The 27,557-nt window shown below is 40.9% G+C and overlaps 2 protein-coding genes across 3 annotated transcripts in view; both read right to left on the reverse strand.

The window, feature by feature from the left end:
- Positions 1-322: 322 nt before the first annotated feature.
- CYBRD1 (cytochrome b reductase 1) overlaps positions 323-27,557 on the reverse strand; it is a 42,720-nt gene continuing 15,485 nt past the window's right edge. For both annotated transcript variants that reach the window (XM_006141486.2, XM_014592099.2), the window contains exons 2-4: positions 21,143-21,351; positions 3,018-3,172; positions 323-1,826 (exon numbers count right to left, since the gene is read on the reverse strand). In XM_006141486.2, coding sequence (XP_006141548.1) covers positions 1,526-1,826; positions 3,018-3,172; positions 21,143-21,351 — 665 coding nt within the window. In that variant the 3' untranslated portion in view covers positions 323-1,525. The remainder of the gene's footprint in view (positions 1,827-3,017; positions 3,173-21,142; positions 21,352-27,557) is intronic.
- DCAF17 (DDB1 and CUL4 associated factor 17) overlaps positions 21,306-27,557 on the reverse strand; it is a 129,187-nt gene continuing 122,935 nt past the window's right edge. Inside the window, exon 16 of the mRNA XM_027776063.1 lies at positions 21,306-21,351. The gene's annotated coding sequence lies outside the window, so the exon portion shown is untranslated. The remainder of the gene's footprint in view (positions 21,352-27,557) is intronic.

The following is a 27,557-nucleotide window of genomic DNA, read 5'->3' on the forward strand; positions in this document are numbered from 1 at the left end:
CAAAGTGAACCCAGAGCTTAGACAGGTCTTCATGCATGAAAAGTTATCATCTTTAAGTCTCAATTCACTACTAAGTATTCAAAACTCAAAATATCCCCTAAAGTATCCACCAAAAAAACAAAAACCAAAAAATCAGGAGGGACCCTAGCTAATGCCCAGCTCCAAACTCAAATAAGATCTTAAAGAACAAAAATGATAATTAATTAATCTTGAAAGCTACAGATGTTTTTGTCCACCTATTTTTGTCACCAAGACACAATTTTAAGATTGAAGGGGCATTAAGGTCAGCACAGCTTGTTGGCAGTGACAGGGGACCTGTGCCTTATTTTCGGGTAGGGGTGGCCCTTCTGGGTTAGGTGGGGAATCTGCACGGAGAGAAAGCCAAGGGTAAGAAGTATCTGTTTAGCAACTCCACTCCACTCCAGCAATTGAGGAGGTTTATTCAGGGGAGGGCTAAAGTAGGTGCAAATTAGTACAAAACTGGAAAAGAGGGAAGTGGTTAGGATCGTGGCCTGAGGAGCCAGTCTGCCAGGGTCTGAATCTCAGTTCCTCTGTAATGAGCTGTGTGATCCTGGAGCAAGTGACCAGCCTCTCCAGGTGTCAGCTCTCTCATCAGTGAAGTGGTGATAACAGACCGGAGACTGGCTAAGCTCCTGTTTGCAGAGTGCTTAGAAGAGTGTCAGGGCACACAGTAAGTGTCAGCTAAGTACTTTCAAAATTTAAAACAGCAACTTAGGGAAAAGTGCTCTTTGAGGTTTGTAGAGTAGTTTACGTTGCTTAAACATTAAGGCATATTTTCATTCAAAGAGGTTTAGAATCTGGATTCTAAAGTACACCTACCCCAAGGAAGTCTCGAGACTAAACTGAGTTTTAGAAAATCTTCTAAGTCTGACCAGAGAAGATATCTTCAGCTGCCTATGGGCCAAAGTCTATGCCAAAACAGACTCATATAAAGCCTGGACTCCAGGGCCAATCTCAGCCCAAATTAGCTGGAGAGAGCAGAAGTCAGGCATGGGGCCACGGAACCAGTTATTGTCCTCATTTTTTTTTTTTTCCTGTACTCTAGTTACAATATCCTTGCAGCAGAATGGTCTATACCCTGTCTGAGATTTTAAACTTGAGAACTGGTTCTACTGAGTTCTGGAATCATCAGGCTCCCAGAATTATCAGAAAATGACTGTAAGACAAAAAAGGCCGGGGATGCTGCCAGTTTGTCAAATTAACCGATGGATAGATTTTGAGCATCTGGTCTGTGCAAGGCACTGTGCTAATGCTTTGATCTTCAACAAGAAAGAGAGAGAAACCATAATTCATGTGTGTGATTATTAACACTGACCGTGTCTTTTCTAATTCAGGTAGTTCGTAGGCTTCAATCAATATGACCACTTCCAAGAAATCCTCCCCAACGATTAAAATAAAAATCGACACTATGTGTGTAGCTCAATCATCTGACTGCTACATAGGAGAAGCTTACTGTAGAGCTGCTTTTTAAAGTGAGGTTATGTACCTATGCCACTATAACACTTCACATGGTGGATCTCTGTCCAGTCTCATCCAGGGCGAAGTTTCTTTTCCTTGCTGCTGCTTCACTGTTTAACTCTGCATCTGATTTGTCCATGTTGTCAGAGTGTATTGCCATGGAACCTGCCACGCCCCCTGCAGTGCCTCCATTTGGCTGAAGAAGGGTCAAATTCGGTTCTTGAGGACGTTTCCATTGCGGTCTGGTGACTATCCAGAAAATGAGGGCCCCAAACACCACAACCAAAAGGCTGAGGGTATTTACAAACACACCTTCTGGTGGTAATAAACTGTACAGACCATTTGGCCTATGAAGAAAGAGAACGTGTATATGATTACAATTACAGTGCTATAGCAACACGTAAAACATTTGTGAATTGATTTCTTCAAAACGTACACTTGTATATGGCCTGTAGGTAAGCTCCCTTAAAGACTGATATTAAGGAGGGACCATCAGATAGTGTAATGACTATGTCGCTGGACTCCCATGTAGCCGACCGTGGTTCGAGTCCCAGACCTGGTGGCTTAAACTCATGCCTGGTGCGTGTGCGTGCATGCCCAAGATCCCAAGAGGAGAATGGAGAAGGGATTATGGTGCGGCCATCCCCTCTGGGGAGTGATGTCTCGCTTTCTGTCTCTCTGTCTCTCTCTGTCTTTCTGGTGAGTGCAAGCACCCTACAGCAAAAACCTCCCCCCCCCGCCAAAAAAAAAGAAAGAAAAGATTGAAAGGAAATACGTAACCTCAGTCATTGGTTTGTAAGAGTGGTACCAATTGTTAGACTGTTTTATCCTTCTTCTAAGTTTCATTTATTTTAATTTATTATTTTTAAAAGCATTATTTATTTATTTATTTATTTTATTATTATTATTATTTTAAATTTGCTATAGGGCATGTATGCTCACCAGAGAGAGAGAGAGAAAGTGAGAAAGCAAGCCACCAGGTCTAAGACTCGAACTGCGGTCGGCCATGGGGGAGTCCAGTGCCCCAACTACCACACTACCCGCTGGCCCTTATTTATTTATTTATTTATTTTTTTAAGGTCTTTTAAGACAGGGTCTCACTGTGTCATGATCCCCCTGAGTGTCTGAGAATAAGACAGATCCTACCACACCCGGCTCTTTTCTAAACAGTGTCTCACTGTATTGTACAGGCCAGCCTCAGGCTCATGATCTCCTGCCCCAGCCTCCCTGAACGGCTGGGGTTTCAGGCCCGTGCCACTACACTCAGCCTTTAGTTTGGATCAGGAGTCAAATCTCAGATACCCAAGTGGTCCAACTGTGAAGCACAGCATCTTAGCAACATGAACCATTGCAGCTGAACAGCTACACTTTTGCAGTGTTATATCACACGTATAATAAATTGTAATAAAAATAAGTGCTTTTAAATGAAAAAAATTAATATGAAAAAAAGTCATTACATTTATATTACATTTCCCAATAAACAAATAGTTAACATTTTCTAGTTTAAGTATTACGATCATGAAGATGATGCAACTTACAGGACGAAAAACAGCTTCTCTGTCATTCCCGTAAGTACTGCTATCATTACGGATCCAAAGAGGAGAAGTCCAGAGTAAACATGTATGGGCAAGAAGATTGCTCGGAGAGAAGGTGGAGCCCAAGGAAACAGAAAGATGAATAAACCTAGGACAAGCTAAACACCAAGAAACGCAATGGTTACAATTGACGGTTCCAATTTATCTTAAATTACCAAGAAAACACGATGTTCAAACTTCTCATACAGAACCAATAAGGCATAAAATAAAAGTAAGTTTCTCCACCCCCGTTCAACTGTGCAAAGGTAGTGCCTATTATCACTCATGTATCCTTCTGGAAAGTTTCTATGCCTATACAGCATATTGCATATAATATATAGAAAGAGGTTGTTGTTGTTTTTAATACGAATGGGATCTTATATACATATTGTTCTGCATCTTGCTTTTCCTCCTTATCAGTGTATCTTAGAGATCTTTTCATACCAACTTTGATCACATTTATCTAGTTTATTCTTTTTATGGCTAAAATGATGTATTTAAGGATGTAACATTATTTATTCAGTTCTCTTTTTATGGGCATTTCAGTTTCCAATTTTTTACTACCATTAACAAAGGTCTGATAGTGGGGCTGGCAGGTGGCGTGGTGGTTAAGGGCGCTGGACTCCCACATGACTGACCACTGTTCACGGTCCAGGACCTGGTGACTTGCTTTCTCACTCTCTCTCTCTCTCTCTGTTCAAATTAAAATAAGTAAATAAATAAATAAAGTTAAATAAAAATAAATCTTTATAAAAAAATTCTGGTGAACATTCTAGTACTTACTTTGTTTTTATCCATTTTTAAGGTTGCCAAGTAGGATTGGAAATAAAAGATTTTTGAAATCACTAAAACCCAATACATTAGGACATATAATGAAGTCAGTTCAACATAAAAAGCTGTGTGAAAAGCTAACAATTTGGTTTTATGAGGAAGAAATGAACTCTGCAGAAAAGTTACCTCTGTTTCTTGATAATTAAATACTTAATGGGATACAGCTTTGCAGAGAAGATAGCAAGATTCTTATATAAACTGAAGTCTGGGGGCTGGCAGGTGGCATGGTGGTTAAAGGCGCTGGGCTCCCACATGCCCAGCTATGGTTCAAGTCCCAGACCTGGTGGCTTCCTTTCTCACTTTCTCTCTCTCTCTTTCTGGTCAAACTGGAAAATAATAATAAAATACAGTTAAAATAATAATAATAAAATACATAAATAAACTGAACTGTTATGTGTTCACAGTTTTGTTTTGTTGCCCCACATCCCTTGTCCATTAAGTATTCTCCTCTCTTCAAGAAAATAAAGATGACCTAGTGCCTTTTTTTTCTCCTCCTGTTTGCCAGAGGGTCTGTGTTCACCAGAGAGAAAGAGAGAGAGAAAGGGAAGAAGATGGCAGAGGAAACCGCCCAGTGGGCTTGGTCATGCTGCAATCCCTTCTCCCTTTCTCCATCCTGCTGAGATTTGGGGCACGCATGGGTGCCTGGAGTATTTTCCAAGCTGCCAGGGCCATCATTTGGACCATGCGGTCAGCCATGTGAGGTAGTTCCCTTAACCTCCAGGCCACAGGGTGGGTCCAGTGGTTATTGAATTTCTGAGTTTAAAGAGACTTTTTTTCAAGTACTTATGTAGGATTTATCACCCTAACAAAACACCTAAGAGAGGAGAGTGGGAATAAAAGCAGTACCATCTATTCCTTTTCCCCAAGGACTAATGGGGAGACACCAGAAAAATGGAGGCAGGAGGAGACCAAAACCCTAATATATATTTAGAATCGAGTATGTGTAATTCACAATGAATGAGTAGAAAGTAATCAAAATGTATTTGATTGACTGATTTGCATGTTTTATTGTTTACTTGCTACCCCTAATACCTGAGAATATTAGAAATGGTTCCAAGGTTTCCCCCTTGGTGGTTCAGAATATTCCTAACTTTCCTTCAGTGAATTTCAGTGATTTTATTAGTGTCAACGGGCTACTAATGTTTGCATTGTGCTTTCTTTTTTTTAAAGAGAGATTTTTGCTATAGAGTGCATGTGCTCACCAGAAAAAGAGAGAGAGTTAGAGAAACAGAAAGTGAGAAGTCACTGCCCAGGAAGGATGGCAATGCTGCAATCCCTTATCCTCCATTCTTCTCTTGGGATTTTGGGCACACATGCACATTCACCCTGTGTGAGTTTGAAGTCGCTGGGTCTGGGACTTGAACCACAGTTGACTACATGGGAGTCCAGCGATGTAACCTTTACACCATCTGCTGGTGCCCACATTGTGCTTTCTATACAAAAGCACTGCTCAGGAAAGTAGCACAAGTCTATTTCTGTGGGTTACCCTATCTTTTCCGTAATTTACCCATAGACTATAGTCCTCATATTCCTGTTCTCCTCACCATCTTTATTCCTAAGATTTTTACTGTTTTCTTTCATTTCCTCTATGATTTATCATGTGTGTCTCTTGCAGTCCTGTAGGCTTAATAACCTAAATGGGTGGGACATCAGAAATTTGCTTATGGGACCCACGAGTAATTTAACTCTTTTAAATCCTACCTTCACTACTAAGATTTTTTTTCAACAAAAGAAAGTTAATTTTTAAATGGAAAAGAAAAACACAGAATGCTTAACTTTGATTAAAAAAATATTAGGAAGGATGCAATTATACAAGTTAATAGTTATTTATAATAATTTTTTTCTTTATTTTCCTTTAACAATCTTACCACAAGTAAAGCTGGTAACTTATAACCCAGAGGACCAAAAATTACAAGACTTGTTGGCCCTCTGAGTCAATGATCTTCTTTTTTTTTTTTAGGGAGAGATTTTTGCTATAGGGACCGTGTACTCACTGTAGAGGCAGAGACAGAAAGCAAGAAGTCACCCTCTGGGGGTATGGCCACATTGCAATCCCTTCTCCTCCATCCTCTTCTCGGGATTTTGGGCACATATGCACCCACCATAAGTTTTAAGTCACTCGATTGAGGACTGGAACAACTATGTAGGATTCCAATGACATAATCCTACATAGGATCACGCCATTGCTGATCCAAAGCAGAGATTCTTGCTGGTCCCAATCGGTGATTTTTTTTTCATTTTTTTTTTGAGAGGTTTTTGTTTTAGGGCATGTTTGCTTGCCAGAAAGAGAGAAACAGAGAGACAAAAAGTGAGAAATCACCCCCAAGGGGGATGGCCATGCCACAATCCCTTCTCCATTTTCCTCACGGGATCTTAGACACACATGCACATGTGCTAGGTGTGAGTTTAAGCCACCGGGCCCGGCACTTGAACCGCGGTCAACTACATGGTAGTCAGTGACATAGCTATTAGGCTAACTTCTGCTCTTCTAATCAGTGATTTCTTTTTTTTTTTTTGGAGAGATTTTTGCTATAGGGTGCGTGCACTTGCCAGAAAGACAGACAGAGACAGAGGAACAGAAAGTGAGAAATCACCCTCCTCTGGGGGCGGGGAGGATGGCCACGCCACAATCCCTTCTCCTCCATTCTCCTCTTGGGATCTTGGGCACGCACGCACACGTGCCCAGTGTGAGTTTTAGAGTGCATGTGCTCACCAGAAAAAGAGAGAGAGTTAGAGAAACAGAAAGTGAGAAGTCACTGCCCAGGAAGGATGGCAATGCTGAAATCCCTTATCCTCCATTCTTCTCTTGGGATTTTGGGCACACATGCACATTCACCCTGTGTGAGTTTGAAGTCGCTGGGTCTGGGACTTGAACCACAGTTGACTACATGGGAGTCCAGCGATGTAACCTTTACACCATCTGCTGGTGCCCACATTGTGCTTTCTATACAAAAGCACTGCTCAGGAAAGTAGCACAAGTCTATTTCTGTGGGTTACCCTATCTTTTCCGTAATTTACCCATAGACTATAGTCCTCATATTCCTGTTCTCCTCACCATCTTTATTCCTAAGATTTTTACTGTTTTCTTTCATTTCCTCTATGATTTATCATGTGTGTCTCTTGCAGTCCTGTAGGCTTAATAACCTAAATGGGTGGGACATCAGAAATTTGCTTATGGGACCCACGAGTAATTTAACTCTTTTAAATCCTACCTTCACTACTAAGATTTTTTTTCAACAAAAGAAAGTTAATTTTTAAATGGAAAAGAAAAACACAGAATGCTTAACTTTGATTAAAAAAATATTAGGAAGGATGCAATTATACAAGTTAATAGTTATTTATAATAATTTTTTTTCTTTATTTTCCTTTAACAATCTTACCACAAGTAAAGCTGGTAACTTATAACCCAGAGGACCAAAAATTACAAGACTTGTTGGCCCTCTGAGTCAATGATCTTCTTTTTTTTTTTTAGGGAGAGATTTTTGCTATAGGGACCGTGTACTCACTGTAGAGGCAGAGACAGAAAGCAAGAAGTCACCCTCTGGGGGTATGGCCACATTGCAATCCCTTCTCCTCCATCCTCTTCTCGGGATTTTGGGCACATATGCACCCACCATAAGTTTTAAGTCACTCGATTGAGGACTGGAACAACTATGTAGGATTCCAATGACATAATCCTACATAGGATCACGCCATTGCTGATCCAAAGCAGAGATTCTTGCTGGTCCCAATCGGTGATTTTTTTTTCATTTTTTTTTTGAGAGGTTTTTGTTTTAGGGCATGTTTGCTTGCCAGAAAGAGAGAAACAGAGAGACAAAAAGTGAGAAATCACCCCCAAGGGGGATGGCCATGCCACAATCCCTTCTCCATTTTCCTCACGGGATCTTAGACACACATGCACATGTGCTAGGTGTGAGTTTAAGCCACCGGGCCCGGCACTTGAACCGCGGTCAACTACATGGTAGTCAGTGACATAGCTATTAGGCTAACTTCTGCTCTTCTAATCAGTGATTTCTTTTTTTTTTTTTGGAGAGATTTTTGCTATAGGGTGCGTGCACTTGCCAGAAAGACAGACAGAGACAGAGGAACAGAAAGTGAGAAATCACCCTCCTCTGGGGGCGGGGAGGATGGCCACGCCACAATCCCTTCTCCTCCATTCTCCTCTTGGGATCTTGGGCACGCACGCACACGTGCCCAGTGTGAGTTTTAAACCACTGGGTCCAGGACTCGAACTGCGGTCTACTACATGGGAGTCCAGTGACATAGCTATTATGCTAACTGCTAGCCCCAAGAATTATTTTATTTAACTTTATTCATTTTCATTTGACCAGAGAGAGACAGAGTGAGAGAAAGCAAGAGATAGGGAAAGTGAGAAAGCAAGCTGCCAGGTCTGGCACTTGACCCATGGTCAGCCATGTGGGAGTCCAGTGTCCTTTACTACCATGCCACCTGCCGGGCTCTCCAATCAGTGATTCTTAAAAGTGTGGTTTATAGAAGGCAACCATCAGAAACACTTAAAGTATGTGTTTTGTTTTTTAGGATTTTTAAATTTTTTTGGTCATAGGGAGGGCATGTATGCTCATCAGAGAGGATAGAGACAGAGAGATAGGGAGAGGGAAAGTGTGAAATCACCACCCAGGGGAAATGGCCATGCTATAATCTCTTCTCTCTCATTCTCCTCTTGGAATTTTGGGCACACACGCACATGTGTCCAGTGAAATTTTCAAGCCTCTGAGTCTAGGACTTGAATCACAGTCAGCCAGGTGGGACTCCAGCCTTAACTTCCACACCACCTTCTATTCCCGAGGTATGTGTTTAAGACTCCTGGGCCATGTCCAGACTTGTTAAATCAGAATTTTTATGTATGGGTCTAACATTTTAACAGAATTCCCAGATGATTATTATGCTTATTGAAATTTGAAGATGACTGCTTTTGATTCACTCAAATTATCCCAAGATATTGGTTAACCATGGTCTGGAAAATCTTCAAAAGAGAAGGTAGTAGAATCTTCCATTACCTACAGTCTACAGACTTGTGCTAAATGCCAACTTTGTGCAAACAAAGTGCTCTGGTGTGTAGGACCCCCGCCAACAGGAAGCTGTTCTCCACTATTATGTTCTTCTTACGAGAACTTTATGAGGACAATAAAATCTTATGAAAGTTATTACTTAGAGAGGAAAATGAAAATACAATATGATCCTAATCATGTTTAAAAATTAAATATCAGGCCAGTCCTGTAGCCTACTGGATAAGGGAGCCGGACCCCACAAGGCCAACTACAGTTTGATTCCCAGCCCTGTCAGCTTGAGAAACATGCTGGGCATGCGTGTGTGCGCATGTCTCAAATCCTGATGGAATGGAGAAGTAAAGGAGATGGGACTGCAGCATGATTACGTCTTACTGAAGGGTGCTTTCTCCGTCATTCTCTGCCTCTGGTACTTGTGCCCTCTGACATTAAAAAAATTAAATATTTACATCTATATATGCTTAGGCACAGTACATGCCTTAAAGATGATAGATCACATTGGCCTGAGAAGGCCTCTGTACTCCTGCATGAGTTCTTGTAAGTAAACCACACCCTCACTCGGGAATCTATTTCCTTAGCAAGTTACTGGATGACAGCCAACCACAGCTGCCACACTCCAGTCACAGACAGCCCACCCTTTAAATTGTGTTTGGTAGGCAAACTCACACTGTAACCAGTCCAGTGGTGTCTCTACTTCATTCTCTCGCTTCTGTTTTTTGTAGATCACTTTTCTTTTCTTGCATGTAAATGTCACCCCACCATGTGGCTATATGGAAGTTAGTCTAAGGACTAGCTTGGAAGACCTGGAAGCTAATCTAAGGACTGCCCAATTCAAATCGTTTTTGCTCAATTAAACTTCCAAATTAAATCAACTTAAGTTTTTTTTTAATAAGGAAATAGCCAAAAAGTAATAATATCTCCAAATTTGGCACTATCAGTAATTTTTATTTTTTCTTTATAGTTCTCTATATTTCATATAGTTGTAAATTAATGTGTATTACTTTTATAATTAGGAAGACTACAAAAGTTTACTTCTAAAGTTTCTGTCTTGGGGCCAACAGGTGGCATGGTGGTTAAGGTACTGGACTCCCACATGGCCGACAGTGGTTTGAGTGTCAGACTAGGTGGCTTCCTTTCTCACTTTCTGTCTCTCTGTCTCTCTCTGGTGAGCACACATGCCCTATAAAACATTTAAAATAATAATAATAATAATAATAATATGGGGGCCAGCAAGTGGCATGGTGGTTAAGGGTGATGGACTCTCACATGGCCGACCATGGTTTGAGTCCTGTACCTGGTGGCTTGCTTTCTCATTTTCCCATTTTCTCTCTCTCTCACTTGCTCTGTCTCTCTCTGGTCAAATTAAAATAAATAAATAAAGTTAAATAAAATAATCTTACAAAAATATAAACTCGGGACCAGCCAATGGTCACATTACTGGATTTCCACATAGTTGGCTATGGTTTGAGTTCTGAACCTGGCAGCTTAAAACTCATCAGGCCCGTGTGCATGAGTGCCCAAGATCCTGAGAGAAGAACGGAGGAGAAAGGATTGTGGCATGGCCATCCCCTCGGGGGGTGATTTCTCACTTTCTATTGCTCTGTCTCTCTGTCTCTGGTGAGTGCATGCATCCTATAGCAGAAATCTCTTTTAAAAAATACATATATATATATATATATATATATATATAAATTACCATAGGGAGCGTGCACTCGCTAGAGAGAGACAGAGTGAAACACAGAGAGAGGAAAGTGAAAAATAACCCTTCAAGGGGATGGCCTTGCACAATCCCTTCTCCTCTATTCTCCTCTCAGGATTTTGGGCCCCCACGCACACACATCTGTCATATTTTTCTGGTCACTGGGTCCAGGACTTGAACTGTGGAGTCGGCCATGTGGGATCCAGTGCCTTTACAACCATATCACCTGCAGGCCCAGTTCTAAATATATTTCACTATGCCCACATTATCTAAATGTATGAAAACAGTGAGTTTTTAGAAAGTGTGCTTATGGGACCAGCAGGTGGTCAACATGGCTAACCATGGTTTGAGTCTCAGACCTAGTGGCTTCCCCCTGCCCTCCCCTATCTCTGGTGAATGCATGTGCCCTATAGCAGATTAAAAATAATAATGATAATAATAAATAAATTTTTAAAGTGTGCTTAAACTTTAGACATAACAAAAGCTTTTTTTTTGGGGGGGGGGATAGGTTTTTGCTATAGGGCATGTGCACTTGCCAGAAAGACAGAGAGAGACAGAGACAGAAAGCAAGAAATCACCCCCCAGGGAGGATGGCCATGACACAATCCCTTCTCCATTCTCCTCTTGGGATCTTGGGCACGCACACATATACACCCAACGTGAGCTTAAGCCACTGGGTCTGGGACTTGAACTGCGGTCGACTACATTGGGAGTCCAGTGACATAGCCATTATGCCAACTGCTGGTCCCAAAAGTTTTTATTTTTTTGAGAGAGATTTTTGCTATAGGACACATGTGCTCACCAGAGAGACAGAGACAGAAAGCAAGAAATCAACCCCCAGGAAGAATGACTACACTGCAATCCCTTCTCCTCTATTCTCTCAGGATTTTTGGGAATGCACACATACATGCCTGTTGTGAATTTCAAGCCACTGGGTCCAGGACTCAAACTGAGGCCAGTCATGTAGGAGTTCAATACCTTAACCACTATGCCACCTGACATAACAAAAGCTTTTACTGTAAAAATTATTAATCAGACCTGGAAAATACCTGCTTACCTAACTTTTGTATGAGGTATGGTTCAGTTCTTTTATGGGGGGAGGGTAATGGCTAGAGGTAGATTTAATGAGAAGTTAAGTGAATAACAGATTACTACATGGAAGCTCCTCTCAGCTCTCCTTCATTTTTCTGCTATTTCCATATACATACATTCCTTTATTTAACACACATTTTGAAACCCTTCTTATGAGCCAGATGTTATTCTGAGTGCTGGGGATGCTATACAAGTCAGACAAGCTTCCTTTGTTAGAGATTCACATTTAGTTTCATTAACCTTGCTGTAACATCCAAAATTGGCCACGCACAGGCTTTTCTCTTAGAATAACACTTCTCATACATGGGCAGGCATCTGAATCACCTGGGGGGCTTGGTAAAGCACACAGTGCTGCACCCCATCCCCAGAGTTTCTGTCGCAGCAGATCTGGGGTGGAACCTGAGAGCCTGATATGATGGGGACCATACTTGGAGAAAGGCTGTGTCCAGTCATTTTCAAGTTGTATTCTTTAGACATAAGAAGAAAATGACACTCCTCTTCCAGGGGTAAGAGAATCTAACCATCACCAACTAGAATACATCCACAGTTTTTTATAAAGGGGGTAATAGACTCTTGAAGTTTTCTGCCAATATCCTACACTTTCTTGCTGCACTGTCTTCATCTACCCACCTGGTACCATTCCAACCTGGGCTCAGCTGTCTTCATGATCATCCCGGTCTGCTAGGTCCTACTGGAGTGAATCACAGTCGAGGAGACCGGCGTCACCATAAGTTCATGTTTATGGTGCTTGTGGTTATGAGCAGCTCAGCCCTGCTCAACAAACCTATCGGCTGGTCTATCAACACTCCATTTTCTCCCATCCTCAAGTCTCTGACTCTCTGGTATGCCTCCTCACTATTGGCAGATTTTACATTTTTTTCATTATAATTTTGTGGAGGGGAAAAAAAAGGCAACTTCAGAGAAGAACCTTAATTTCCTGCCATCAAACAAAACAAACCAAAAAAATTGCCCCAAGTCAACAATTCCAACCTTTTTTTGAATTAAATGGAGTTAGTGTCCTCCAGTTTTCCAGCTGTCTCTGCAACCTCCTTCCTGAAGACCTAGTTACAGATTATTGTATCCCTCCAGTATTCATCAGTTCTCTGCGTTTGCTGGTGCCTTTTTTGTTGGTAATATCATATGCCCAACTTCTTGCAATGAGAAACAGAAGTTGAAAGAAAGAAAGAAAGAAAGAAAGAGAGAGAGAGAGAGAGAGAGAGAGAGAGAGAGGGAGGGAGGGAGGGAGGGAGGAAGAAAGAACACTGAAATATCCTTGATTCCCATTCCTGTCCAGTTACCACTCTCTCCCCACTATCACCCAAATCTCTTCACTGATTTGTTTTTATTTCCTCACCTTCTACACCCTCTTCAATCCACTGGAGTCTGGCGCCTGCCAAGATCATCAGAGACTTCCAGGTCACCAGATCTAAGGGGTCGTTTTTAGACCTTTTTTTGCTTGGCTTCTCAGTCTGACCTCATCTCTCTCTCCAATGTCCCCTTTCCCATTTGCCCACTTTCTTGATTCTATGAATAACTCTCATTCTATATTATTTACTGTCCAAATCTCATTCGTTCTACCCCCAGAATAGCTTCAGAAACTCTCCAATTCTTGAGCCAGCAGGTGGCATGGTGGTTAGGATGCTGGACGCTCCCACATGGCTGACCACAGTTCAAGCCCCAGACCTGGTAGCTTGCTTTCTCACCTTCCCTCTCCTTCTGTGTCTCTCTCTGGTCAAATTTAAATAAATGAATGAATAAATTTTAAAAATTAAAATAAGTAATTAAAAACAATCTCTCTACTTTTCTTCCCTGCTAAAAGCAACCATGTTCTTTCATCTGAACCTCTGTGAACACCTTCAAGCTAATCTTCCTATAATTACACTCAGCCAACTGCTATCATCTTCCAGACTTCTCTGTGGACAGCCTGGAGTCTTTCCTGTTCCTCACATAGGATAAGCTTTTCCCCACATGCTGGTTAGTCCACCTAGAAGATGCTCTGTCCTTTCCACACCAGGCTCATGACTTCTGTTCTTGGTGTGACTTCCTTTACCTGCTATACCATATGAGAGCTTTCCCAGAACACTCCATACCCACCCTATCTACCAAATACTCAATTACTTGTCTTCTCCTATAAGGTTTGCAAGGGTAGTAAGCATTTCTCTTTCAGTCCATGTTTGTCTCGTGGAATAATGTAACTGCCATAGCCCAGCGAGGTATCTGACATATAATACGTATTAAACCCATTGCTGAATGAATTATTGGGTCCATGAATAAAGTTTCACTTATATAAGCGTATGTTCTCAACCATGAAAGTGCCTCATTTCTACCATAGGATCTACATCTATTTCTACTATAGTAGATCCTATGGTAGAAATAAAAAATGCCATCTGTGGTCATAAAATAGCCTACCACAAGATTTACACTTCTGATAGCAAAGGTTAACTGTGTCATTCAACGTGTGAAGCCCTGGGCTGAGCCTTTCCGTGCATTATTTGGCCTTGATTCTTTTGTGAAGGATCATAAACCTTCATTTATAGGTTAGCAAATTAAATCCAGAGAAGCTGAGTAACTTGTCCAAAGTCATCAGCTACCAAATGGATGACCCTGATTCAAACTGAGATTTCCGTGATTGCAAATCCTGTTTTCTTAAGCACTCTCTGTTCTCTGGATCTTGGTAAGGAAGAAGACGGGAGCCAAAATTCCTTCTGCTAAGCAAAAGCCATGAAGTTGTGAAATAATATTTCTGAGAAGACCAGTGAGCCAAAAGAAAACAACAGGAGACACAAATCTGGATATTGCAGCACACAAAAGAGAATCTTGAGACGAATGTGTTTTCAATTTTCAAATGACAGTCCATTGATGTAATTGACAATATTAACTGGTTAAAGAAGAAAAGCCATACTCCTCTGAACAGACACAGAAAAAATAGTTAGTAAAATTCCACACCCATGAATGATTCAAAAAGAAAATGGAAACCTTTTCACAAACAGGGATAGGAGGAAACATGACACAATTGTAAAATATTAGATGCTTTCTCTTGAAAATAAGAACAGTCAAGGATTCTTATCTCTACGTCTATAGTTCTCGTGTCTATCCACATCTACATGCCTCAACTTCATCAGTGTACTCTGCTGGCTAGGCCTGCTGTTTTCATCCCAGATCTAGAGGCTTGAAAAACGCACTGGGCACATGGGCGTATATGCCCTGAATCCTGAAATGCTGCTGCCAGCTGCTTGGGGAGCTTGCATCTCTTTAGGACGTGTGCTGACATCCATACGTATTTCTAAAAATCTCTCTAAAAGTATGTATGAACTTATTCTCCAAGGGGTGAATCCATCAGCTAGAGGAAGACATGATAAAACTAGCATAGCAGGTACAGGACATGAGCAGGGCCAGTTCCATAAACAGTGCTGAGAAATAGTATATCCATACGAAAAAAAATGGAGTTGGTTCACAACATCACGTCTTACATGAACGTTTCCTACTGTGTGATGTATCAAGTCTTTGTTTTCTTCCAAATAAGCAGCATTTATTAAATAAGCATACTTTTCCCACTAAATTGAAATACCACTGTGTCACAGGAAAAGTGTATATACACATTTGAATTGTTTTTGCTCTCTTTTCTTTCAAACAAATATGTTTGTTTCTATTTAAGACTATCACTGAGTTAAAAATTAGAATTACATTAAGCATAAGTGTTAGATGAAAGTAAGAGATAGTTCTATATTAATTTTTGTTTGTTTGTTTTTACCATAGGGCTAAGGGTGTGTGTGCTTGCTGGAGAGAGACAGAAGGAAAGTGGGTAACACCCCTGTGAAAATGGGATGGCCATGCTGAGATCCCTTCTCCTCCATTCTCCTGGCAGGTATGCTCATGTGATCTTTAAGTGGCTGAGTCTGGGACTTGAACCATAGTCAGTCATGTGGAAATCCATCACCTTAGCTACCTGCTGGCCCCTATATTAATTTTTTTTAGTAACATAATATATAATTATATCATGTTTTCTGTTTTCTAATAAGATCTTACAGTGTTTTACATATTCTACATATAGTTCTTATACTTTCATTATTCAATTTAGCCCAGAGTATGTTATAATTTTTTAACCATATTATAAATGGATTCTACTTTGGGGCTGCAATTCAAACTGTAGTCTGTCATGCTGAATCTGGCTCCCTATACCAGTGTGTTACAGGGCCAGCCTGACTTTCTTAATTTACTTTTCTTGGTGTATTTTGCTATCACTTTCTTTTTTTTTTTAAGTGAAAAGTCTATGTTTTTAAATTTTTTCTTAAAAAAAAAAGAATTTAAGCCTACATTCTTGAGTATTTCAGTTAAGATTCATTGATTTTAGAATAGGTATTCATTTTTGCTAATTTGACATATTATGATATAGAGCACAGTACAATTTGGTGATTAGAGACTCCAAGTCAAGTCATACTTGGTATATATAATCTTTCATTATCATATATATTTGTTATTTTTATTACTTTTTTTTTTTTTTGAGAGATTTTTTTTTTTTTTTTTTTTTTGGGGGGGGGGAGAGATTTTCACTGTAGTGCGCGTGCGCTCGCCAGACAGACAGAGAGAGAGACATAGAGACAGAAAGCGAGAAATCACCCCCCAGGGGGGATGGTCACGCCGCAATCCCTTCTCCTCCATTCTCCTCTCGGGATCTTGGGCACGCACGCACACGCACCCGGCGTGAGTTCTAAGCCACCGGGTCCGGGACGCGAACCGCGGTCGACTATGTGGGAATCCAGTGACATAGCCATTACACTAACTGCTGGTTCCCTTTTTATTACATTTTTTTAAATGAACCATTTTTAAGGTTCTCTTTTTAGTTTTGCTATAGGGTGTTGCACTTGCCAGAGAGAGAGAAAATGAGAAATCAACTTCCGGGAGTATGACCATACTACAATCCCTTCTCCATTTTCCTCTTGGAATTTTGGGCTTGCACTCACATGTACTTGAAACATTTTTCAAGCCTCCAGGTCTGGGATTTGAATCAGTCAACCATGTGGGATACTGCTGCCTTAACCACACACACCCTGCTGCCTCAAGTTTATTTATTTTACTTTATGATAGAGAGTAAGAATCTGGCCATGCCACAATGCCATTTCCCCAGCCCTCTGGCTAATCAGGATCCTTCTCACTTGTGTGTGTGTGTGTGTGTGTGTGTTTCAGGTTAGGTGAGGATCTGAACCTGAGGTCCAGCCATATGGCCTCTAGCATGGCATCTCTGTATGCTTCCAACTATGCCACAGAAGCTGAGCCTATTACTATTCTACAAGAAATATGTATGTTGGGACCAACAGATGGCATAATGGTTATGCCGCTGGACTCCCACCTGGTCAACCATGGTTCAAGTCCCAAACCTGGTGGCTTAAAACTCATGCCAGGTGCGCGCGTGTGTGGGTGTGTGCCCAAAATCCCATGAGAAGAATGGAGGAGAAGGGATTGTGGCATGGCCATCCCCCATGGGGGGTGACTTTTCACTTTCTATCTCTCTAACTCTCTCTGTCTCTTTGGCAAGCACATGTGCCCTTTAGCAAAAATCTCTCTAAAGTAAAAAATATGTGTTTTATAGAAATATGTGACTATACAGAAAGTAAATTAATGAACTGGAAATGCAGCCATGTAAAGATAATCACTTTTAACATTTCTGGTTCATATAGTTCCAGATGTTCTGAGTATGCTATGGCATAGAAGTAACTAGGTAAAGGCACTCTATTTAGTCCACTTTTACTACTGTACACAGAACCACGGAATTCTCTCTAGTAGAGTCTCAAACACAGCTGAGTGATCATGGGGAAACTGTGGAAACAGCAGAACCAAGTGCTTAAAAGGAGAGCTCACAAACTGGAGAGACCTGGACCTGAGTCTAGCTTTGCCACTGGCTGTGTAATTCTGGAAGAGCTATTGACTTCTGTGACCCTCACATGTGTAAAGAACAACTCACACAAAGGGTGAAGCGAGATATGCAGAATGCTTACAGCAGAGAGGCTTTGGCATTCTGCCTTCTGATGTGATGTAGAGGAAGTGAGGCAAGCCAGGCAAATAGAGAACTGAGAAAAGTCCTAACGAGATGCAAGTTCCCCAAGCCACTGGCAGCATCGCAGTGACTGCTGCCCTTGCCATCTTCCTCTCCAAGGGGTGAATCTATCAGCTGGCAGTAGTGAAACAGGAAGCTGCCGCCCAGATGTGAGGTACTGGTTGAAAACATGACGGAAAATGCACCTGAGAATAGGAGGTCTGAACTGGGCTTAGTTTTCCAATCTGATCTACTTTCCTTAATTTAAATTTAATTTTATTTTGCCACTGGGCACATGCACTTGCCAGAGAGACAGAGAGTGAGACCCTGTCATGAGGAATGGTCACATCACAATCTCTTTTCTTCCACTTTGCCTTTCTTTAAGGATTTTGGGCATACATGCCCACATGCCAAGTGAGTTTTTCAAGCAACTAGGTCTGGGACTAAAACAGCAGTCAGCCATGTGGGATCTAGCTCCCTTAACCATCAGGCCATAGACTGGTCCCCTTGTTCCTTCTTGATTGGGAAGATCATATTTGATACAGGATTTTCTCTAAACTTTCTTCATACTTTTTCATTCCCAACTCTTACTTTTAGGCCTAGGAATGCAAGTTAAATAAATGAATAGCATCCACAGAGAGATTAAATAAATAGCATCCATAAAGAGATTAACTTTTATTTAATTAAAAGTCAGTAGGTCTTAGAGTTTTAAAAGTTCTTTAAGAAGAAAAAAAGACAAATATATGTCTGGAAAGTGTTTTTTTTTTTCCTTTTCTTCTTCTTTTTTTAAAGAAGTAATATATTTTAGGATATAACTTGGGGCTTTGTGGCTATACTTCAGGGTCTCACTCTGCCTATATCCACAGAAAAGCGAAGTTCACAGCACTGTCCCAATTACATAGTTGAATATACATGGCATTAAGTGAGAAAAGAAAATGAACCAGTATTGCTTACAGAGATTTTTTTCAACAAAGTAGTTAACACTAAGAAGTTTCTTTGTGTATGTTGGGTTTTTGTCATAGGGCACATGTATTCACCAGAGAGAGACGGTGAGAGAAAAAGTGAGAAATCACCCCCTGGGGAAATTGCCATGCCACAATCCCTTCTCCTCCATTTTCCTCCTGAGATTTTGGGTATTCATGCATACATGTCCTGCATGATTTTCAAGCTGCCAGGTCCAGGACTCAAACCATGCTCAGCCATGCAGGAGTCCAGCCACCAGAAATAAACTCAACAAGCAAACTGATTTTCAGCAAAGTTCACAAGATAATCTACTGGAGAAAAGACAGTCTTTTCAACAAATAGTCCTGGGAAAATGGAATATCCACTTACAGAGGAATAAAATTAGACTCCCATTCCTTTTCTTTAAGGGAAATTTTTGCTATAGGGCACATGTGCTCACCAGAGAGACAGAGAGAGACAGAGAGCAAGAAGGGGATGGTCATGCTGGAATCCCTTCTCCTCCATTCTTCTCTTGGGGTTTTGGGCATGCATGCACATGCACCAGTGTGAGTTCAAGCAGCCAGGTCTGGGACTCAAACCACAGTCGACTACCTGGGAGTTCAGTGACACAACCATTATACTATCTGTTGGTCCCTAGACCCCTATCTTTTACCACTTATAAAAATTAATTCAAAATAGATTAAGTATAATGCCCAAACTACAAAACTACTTGAGGAAAATGCAAAGGAAACACTTTCAGATACTGCAATAGGCAAAGATTTCTTAAATAGACCCCTAAAACACAGGCATCACTACCAAAAATAGACAAGTGAGATTACAAGTTAAAAAGCTTCTACACAGCAAAGAAAACAAACAGAGTAAAAAGACAACACACAGAATGGGAGAAAATATTTGCATACTATATTTCAGATAAGGGGTTGATAACCAGAATAAAAGGAACTCAAAGAGCTCACCCACAAAAAGGCTAACAATCCAATTTAAAAAATGGGCAATCAGGGACCAGCAGATGGCATAATAGTTATGTCGCTGGACTCCCACATAGCCAACCATAGTTAAAGTCCTGGACCTGGCAGCTTAAAACTCACACTGTGTGCCTGTGTGTATGTGCCCAAAATACTGAGAGAAGAATAGAGGAGAAGAGATTTCAGTTTGGCCATCCTCCCTGGGAGGAAGAGGGTAATTTCTCGCTTTCTTTCTCTTTCTTTCTCTGTCTCTCTGGTGAGCATACATGCCCTATAGCAAAAATTTCTCTATATAAAAAGAAAAAGAAAAACAGGCAATCAACCTGAACAGACAACTCTTAAAAGAATATAAAAAGAATATATACAAATGACTAAAAGAATATGGAAATCTGTTCAACATCTTTTGTCAGATACCAGAAGCTTCAAGGGATGGGTTTGGGGGGCAGTTCAGGAAAAAATGAGTAGCAGACACAAGAATACATGTAAACAAATGGAATAGATTTTGGAACTGTATACCAGAGTTAAATAAACTGTCACTGATAATTCAATATATACTCCCCCCCCAAAAAAAAAAAACTAATAGAACTGTTATTGAATGTGTACATTATGAAATACTAATTACTGAAGACAATGAATATGCCTATATTTTTTATTAAATTATTACACACTACATACATGCTTTGAAAAACTATACTGGGGACCAGCAGTTAGAGTAATGGCTATGTTGCTGCACTCCCATGTAGTCAACCACAGTTTGAGTCCCAGACCTGGTGGCTTAAACTCATGCCAGGCGCATGTGCATGCATGCCCAAGATCCTGAGAGGAGAATGGGGGAGAAGGGATTGTGGCATGGCCATCCCCCCTGGGGAGTGATTTCTCGCTTTCTGTCTCTCTGTCTCTCTTTGTCTTTCTGGCAAGCGCACATGCCCTATAGCAAAAACCTCTCCAAAAAAAAAAAATTGTTTTTAATTAACTTTTACTTTAGCAACTAAAGTTGCTTTTACTAGATCAACTAAATTCCTCTCATAGTCTATTAAATTATGTTTAAATACATTGCTCTGAAGAACATGTGCCTTTACAAAGTGAAGGGGAGATGGGAAAATAAAATGATCACTGTACCATTAAAAAAAAACACAAAGATTTATAAACTAAGCTCTTCTTTTATAAAGGTAAACCTAGAAAATAGAAGCAATAGCTAATGTGAGAAAAAACTCTGTGGCTCTTGCCTATGTTAGTTTATTCTGCAGATGGAACTTAAATGTGAGCAATTCAGTCTAGATATTAGGAGATAACAATTTCCCGCCCCACATATGTCAGTATTTTAATTCTCACATTCAAACTCACGGACTATAAATTCTTCAGTTCTGTCCCCCCACCAGAAAACAGTTATAATAGAGACAAATATAAAGAATGTTTGGAAAATATCTACACTCTGGATTGTTCTATTTTAAATACCTTAACTATAAATACACGGAGACACTGACCTGTAAGATGTAGAGTATGACAACTATCAGTCCAATCCAGCTGTGCAAACTGTACATGTTGGGAATGCTAAGGGTATTGTGGTAATCGAATGCAGAGACCAGAGCAATAATTGCAAGAATGGCAGCCACAGAATTTAACCCTGCATGGATAGACTTCATCAGGAACTTGCTGCATTTCCAGGTCCATGGCAGTCTGTATACAATGATGGCTAGGGAGAAATGAAAAAAGACAGAATGTGTATTTTTGAAAAATCAACACAAAATGAACAGTTTGACACTGTGAACACTCCCCGATCTCTGCCGGTTTTCTTTTCATTTCTTTTAGTTTTTTTTTTTTTTTTTTTTCCCAGAGGGCACGTGCATGTGCCAGAGAGACAGGAGAGGGAAAGTGAGAAATCACCCCCCAGGGGGGATGGCCATGCCACAATCCCTTCTCCTCCACTCTCCTCCTGGGATTTTGAGTATGCACACCCACGTGCCTGGTGTTATTTTTAAACCGTCGGGTCTAGGACTTGAACTGTGATCCGCCATGTGGAAATCCAGTGCCTTAACTACCACGCCAGCCACCTCTTGACCCCTCCTCTGCCTTTTAAATTTAATTAATTAGTTAATTAAATTTATTATTACTATTTAAGTTTGTCACAGGGCATGTATGCTCACCAGAGACACACAGAGAGCGAGAAAGCAAGAAAGCAAGCCACCAGGTCCAGGACTGTGAACTATGGTCAGCCATATGGGAGTTCAGTGTTTTAACCATGCCACCTGCCAGCCCCATCCTGCATTTTCTTTAAAAAAGACAAGGTCTTCCTATGTTTCCCAGGCCAGCCTTGACCTTATGGTCTTCCTGCCTCAGCCTCCTGAGTCACTTGGGATTACAGGTACATGCCACTGTGACCCATCCTTAGATTGGACCAGAACTAAAACCAGGTTTCCCAGGGGGACTCAGCCTGGAGAACATACCATCTTAGCAGCATGCACCTCTGCAACTGGGCCTTGGACACACCCTGTTGTGAAATTTTTTTTCCTTGGCTTCTACTACTCCCATCTTCCCAAAGTTACTCCTGCCTCTCAGTGGCTCCTTCTCAGGATCCTTGCTGACATTTTCTTCATTTCCAAGTTATGAAGGAACCTCAGAATCAGTCCTAAGGCTTTTTCTCCTTGTGTACTCTCTGTGGATGAGCTCATTTGCTCTTTAACTGAAATGCTATCTACATGCCAGGGACTCCAAATTGTATATCTCCAGCCCAGAACTTTCTTGTAAACTCCAGATCCATACAGCTCAATATCTCTTTGACCTCTCCACATAAATGCCTCCTAAGTATCTCAAATTAACACATTCCGAACTAATTATTTTAACCTTATAATCTGATTTATGCCTGTTGTCCTCCTTCTTTAAAATCTCCTAGTTTACTAAGAAATTGAAGACGAAGGAATAGAAAAATATGCAAAAGATTTAAATATACATTTCACAAAGGAGTATATCTAAGTTGCTAATAAACATAAGAAAGAGATCAACTTCATTACTCATCAAGGAAATGCAAATCAAAACCAAATGAGACTACCTCTACCACGCACCTGAGTGGTTAAACACAGAGAATTCCAAGCATGGGAGATGAGCAGCAATTGGAACTCTCTGTGCTGAGGATGGGAAAACTGGTTAATCTTGTGCATATCTGATGATTTAGCGATTTCATTCCTAGGCATATGTCTAAAAGAAATACGTACATATGTCCACCAAAAGATGCATACAAGACTATCATAAGCAGCACTTTTATTTTTTTTAAGAGAGATTTTTGCTACAAGGTGTAGTGTACTCACTGGAGAGACAGAGAGAGACAGAAAGACAGAAAAGGCAAGAAGTCACTCCAAGGGGTGATGGCCATGCCGCAGTCCCTTCTCCATTCTCCCCTTGGGATTTTGGACACACACGCACATGTGCCCAGCATGAGTTTCAAGCTACCAGGTCTGGGACTCGATCCTCAGTTGACTACATGAGAGTCCAGCAACGTAACCACTACACCATTTGCTGGTCCCAGCAGAACTCTTTAAAAGGTAGCCAAAACCTGGAAACGTCCCCGAGTGCTCACCACTGGAATAAATAAAATAACACAGCCACATCATGGACTAACACACAGCAAAGAGAAAGGACGATCTATAGCTAGAACTACACCCAGTGATTCGGATCAACCTATAACGTTAATCCCAAGCAGCCAGACAAGTACCTAGTATAGTATGATTCAATTTATATGAAAGGGAGGGAGAGGGAGAAAGCACCCTGGAATAGGGCAGGATCATGCTACGATCCCTCATCCTCCGTTTCTCAATCCTTTTGGGATTTTGAGCATGCACACACATGCTCCTAGAGGGTTTTCCAGGCCACTGGACTGGGATTCCACAGGCAGCCATGTGGGATCTGGCTGCTTTAATCACTATGCTATCGAGCCAACTCTATATAGAATACACTTTTAAAGCTAGCTCAAGGAGGTTAAGGTGGCTGGATCCCACATGGTTGACTTCACAGTTCAAGTCCTGGACCGAGCAACTTGAAAAAATGTGCCAGATATGTGAGGGTACATGCCCCAAATCCGGAGGAGAATGGAGACAAAGAATTGCTGTATGGTCATCTCCCTGGGTGGGGGATTTCTCACTTTCCTTCTCACTATCTCCCACCAACAAAAAATAAATAAAATAAAAATGAAAAAGTCACTTTTGTTATCATCACCATATCAGTCAAGCACTGCTTAGGAAGGAGAAGGAATTTTAGATGAATGGACTTGAATATTTACACATAAAAAAGTAATACTCAGAATGTGTTTGCTTGAAAAACAAATTATGAACAATTATGAATAGTATTTTTCCCTAAACTGGGTAGTTTATTAAAATTTTAAAAATCAGAACTCATCTCTGATGCAAAAAATCGGGAGTATTTATCATGACTGAAAGGAGTTATGATGGTTACCAGGGGATTTGGGGGTAGGTTACCCAGGCGTGTTCGTGCTATAAATATATATCATTTCTGATTTAGGTACTTTTCTACATGTATGTTATTCTTCAATAAAAAGTTTACTTTAAAAAAATTATCAAAAATTCAAAGACAATTGTATTTCCAGTGAACACTTTTTTGCTTGTTTTGCTTTTAGTTTTTTTTTAATTTTTTAATTTTTAATTTTTTTTTAGAGAGGTTTTTTGCTATAGAGGACATGTGCTTGCCAGAGAGACAGAGAGAGAAAGTGAGAAATGACTCCCCAAAAGGGATGGCCACACTGCAAGCCCTTTTCCTCCATTCCCCTCTCAGGTTTTGGGCACGCACATACACATACCCGATATGAGTTTCAAGCCTCTGGGTCTAGGACTTGAACTGTAGTCGGCCATATGGGAGTCCAGCACCTTAACCACTATGCCACCTGCTGGCCCCTTGCTTTTAGTTTTTTTTGCCATGTGGCTTATGTACTTGCTGGAAAGACACAGAGAAAGGGGGAAAGTAAGAAATCACCACCCGGAGGGGATGGACATGCTGCACTCCCTTTTCTTCCATTCTCCTCTTGGGATTTTGGGCATGCATGCACATGTGCCCAGCATGAGTTTCAAGCAGCCAGGTCCAAGACTTGAACCATGGAATAGGCCATGGAGTCCAGTGCCTTAACCACCATACCATCTGCTGGATCCCAGTGAATGCTTTTTATGACTCTTCCCAGTGGCATGAGCATCAAAGAGAAATGTGTCAAGCTTTCCATAAAATATCCACACTGAGAGTCAAACTTGATATTCAAACCTTCTACATTTACATAAATGTTTTCCAAATGGTTTTCTTTCTCTAGCCACAGCATGAATGAAAGAAATGTCATCTTCTTTGTTTTTCTGGTTTTTTTTTTTAATTTAATCTTTTATAAATGACATAGGGTTATCAATAAAACACTATTACCCCATTACTGTAAGAGAAAGCCCTGCGGGGTTTCTGAAGAGTGGTGCTTGCTTCTGAACCAAATGGACACAAGTAATTATGATTTTAGAGTCCCTGACTCTACTGGGATTTTTCTTTTCTTTCAGTTTCTTACTTAGGTAGGGATGCCTGCCTCCAACCTCTCCCTTCTATCATCCTGCTTATCCTTGAGTCCCACAGCTGTGTTCCAGCTGATACATTTTTACGTTGCCCCAAATCTCAACATCTGTTAAATCTGGATGGTGAGAATATGGGGATCTAGTACCATAAAGAATTCACTATATTTTTAAAGTTAAAACAATATTTTTGCTAACTTCCACACCCAATAACCAATTCGTTTCAACCACTCAATAGGCAGCTTGTGGAGATGTAAGAGGCTATGAATGAGGAGGCTTGTAACCTCGAGCCCACCGGGTTTTCCAGCATCTATCCTGGCTACATAGAGGCCCTGCGACGACAGGGCCCAGTGTGCTTCACAATACATGTACACTGTGGTGTTTGCATCAGCCGTTCACATGTTTTAAAAAAAATGGATAAATAAACACACACGGTGCAGCCAGGAGAAAAGGGCAGCCTTAACAAACCAAACAACATTTCTTAAACAAGAAGTTGTTCCCGACAGTTATAAAAACTGCCTGGAGAGTGGAATTTAAATATTTCTTGCTTCTTTGGCTTGGCACTTGCCTAGACACCATTCCTGAGGTTCAGTGAGAAGGAAGAAAAAGGCCTCCTGAGCCCACTAGAGGGGAAATGGCGTAAAACAACTGAAACAAGGTTTTCTGTCAGAGGCTCTATTTAGCAAGACCAGTTCCCCCCCAGAAAATGAAAGGAAACATGAACATATTTATGTGATAAAAAAGCATTTCGAATCCTTTAAAAGGAAGTTATTGGTGGTGGGACATGCTAGCATGATAAATTTACAAAGAAAAAAGAAGAGAGGGAGGGAAGAAAGCAATGTCTGTAATTAGTTTTTGGACAATGAAGAGGAAAATACCCTATCTTGAATTTGAATTATTCTTTTTATTTTATTTTTACCAGAGGGTGCAAGTGCTTGCCAGAGAGACAGAGAAAAGAGGAAAGAGAAGAAGCAGCCCCCGCTGGGACACGTTCATGCTGCAATTCCATCTCCTCCACCTTTCTGTTCTATTGGGATTGAGGGCACACATACAACAACATGTTTCCCAAGCCGCTAAGGCCGGAACTCCAACTACCTGGTTGGCCCTGTGGGATCCGGCTCCCCAGCAGGCCAAGGCCAGCCCTGAATTTAATTATTAAAAAATTTCTCAGCTCCCAGTGGCATAATCAAAATTCAGTAAGATGTAATCGCTGGTGTGACACCAGCTTGCCCCTCCATACTATTATATGACGCCAGAACTCAATCCACAAGTCTGCCTTACAGCTGGCAAGGCAAACTTTGAATCTGTCACAGTGTGCGTGGTGGGGGAGGAGCGCTTAGCAGGAGAGAAACGTCCCCAAACATGTAAACATTTTAACTCTAGTTCTTCTATGTTTAAATTTGGTGATTCATGAGAGTGGAAGCATGTCCACCCTCACATCTTCCTCATTCAGCACGGAGCCTGGCACATAGTAGAAATACAGGAAACGTGTGAATAAATAATTCTTAATAAAGCACAGTAGATCATTTGGTAGTCCCTGCAAATGAGCAAATCCTCTTTGAATTAAGATTTTTTTTTTTTTTAGTTTTAGAGAATTATTATTTATTGGGGCCAGCCAGCAGATTGCATAGCAGTTATGTTGCTGGACTCCCACATGGCCAACCGCAGATAGAGTCCCAGATCCAGTGGTTTCAAACTTACGCTGGGCACATGTGCATGTGTGCCCAAGATCCTGAGAGGAAAATGGAGGAGAAAGGATTGTGGTATGGCCATCCTCCCTGGGGGGTGATTTCTCGCTTTCTGTCTTTCTGGCGAGTGCACATGCCCTATAGCAAAAAATCTCTTGAAGATAAAAAATAATTATTATTTAATTTTACTTACCTTCATTATTATTTTTTAAAAATTTGCTACAGAGCACATGCGCTCACCAGAGAGAGACAGAGAGAGAGCAGAGAGGGAAAGTGAGAAAGCAAGCTGCCAGGTCTGGGACTTGAACAAGGGTCAACCATGTGGGAGTCTAGCATCTCAACCATGACACCACCTGCTGACTCCTTAAAATTTGTTTATTTATTTATTTATTTATTATTTTTTAAAAGGAATGATCTATTTATTTATTTAGTATAATTTTTTTCTATTTGACCAGAGAGAGAGAGAAAGTGAGAAAGAAAGCTTCCAAGTCTGGGACTCAAACTGTGGTCGGCCATGTGGGAGTCTAGGCCCCCTAATCACCATGCCACCTGCCTTAAAAATTATTTTCTAAAATTAAGATATATGGGAACCAGCCGTTAGCGTAATGGCTATGTCGCTGGATTCCCACATTGTCTACCGAGGTTTGCGTCTCGGACCCGGTGGCTTAAAA

The sequence above is a fragment of the Tupaia chinensis genome, unplaced genomic scaffold (assembly GCF_000334495.1).
Source record: "Tupaia chinensis unplaced genomic scaffold, TupChi_1.0 Scaffold000056_1, whole genome shotgun sequence".
NCBI lineage: Eukaryota > Metazoa > Chordata > Mammalia > Scandentia > Tupaiidae > Tupaia > Tupaia belangeri.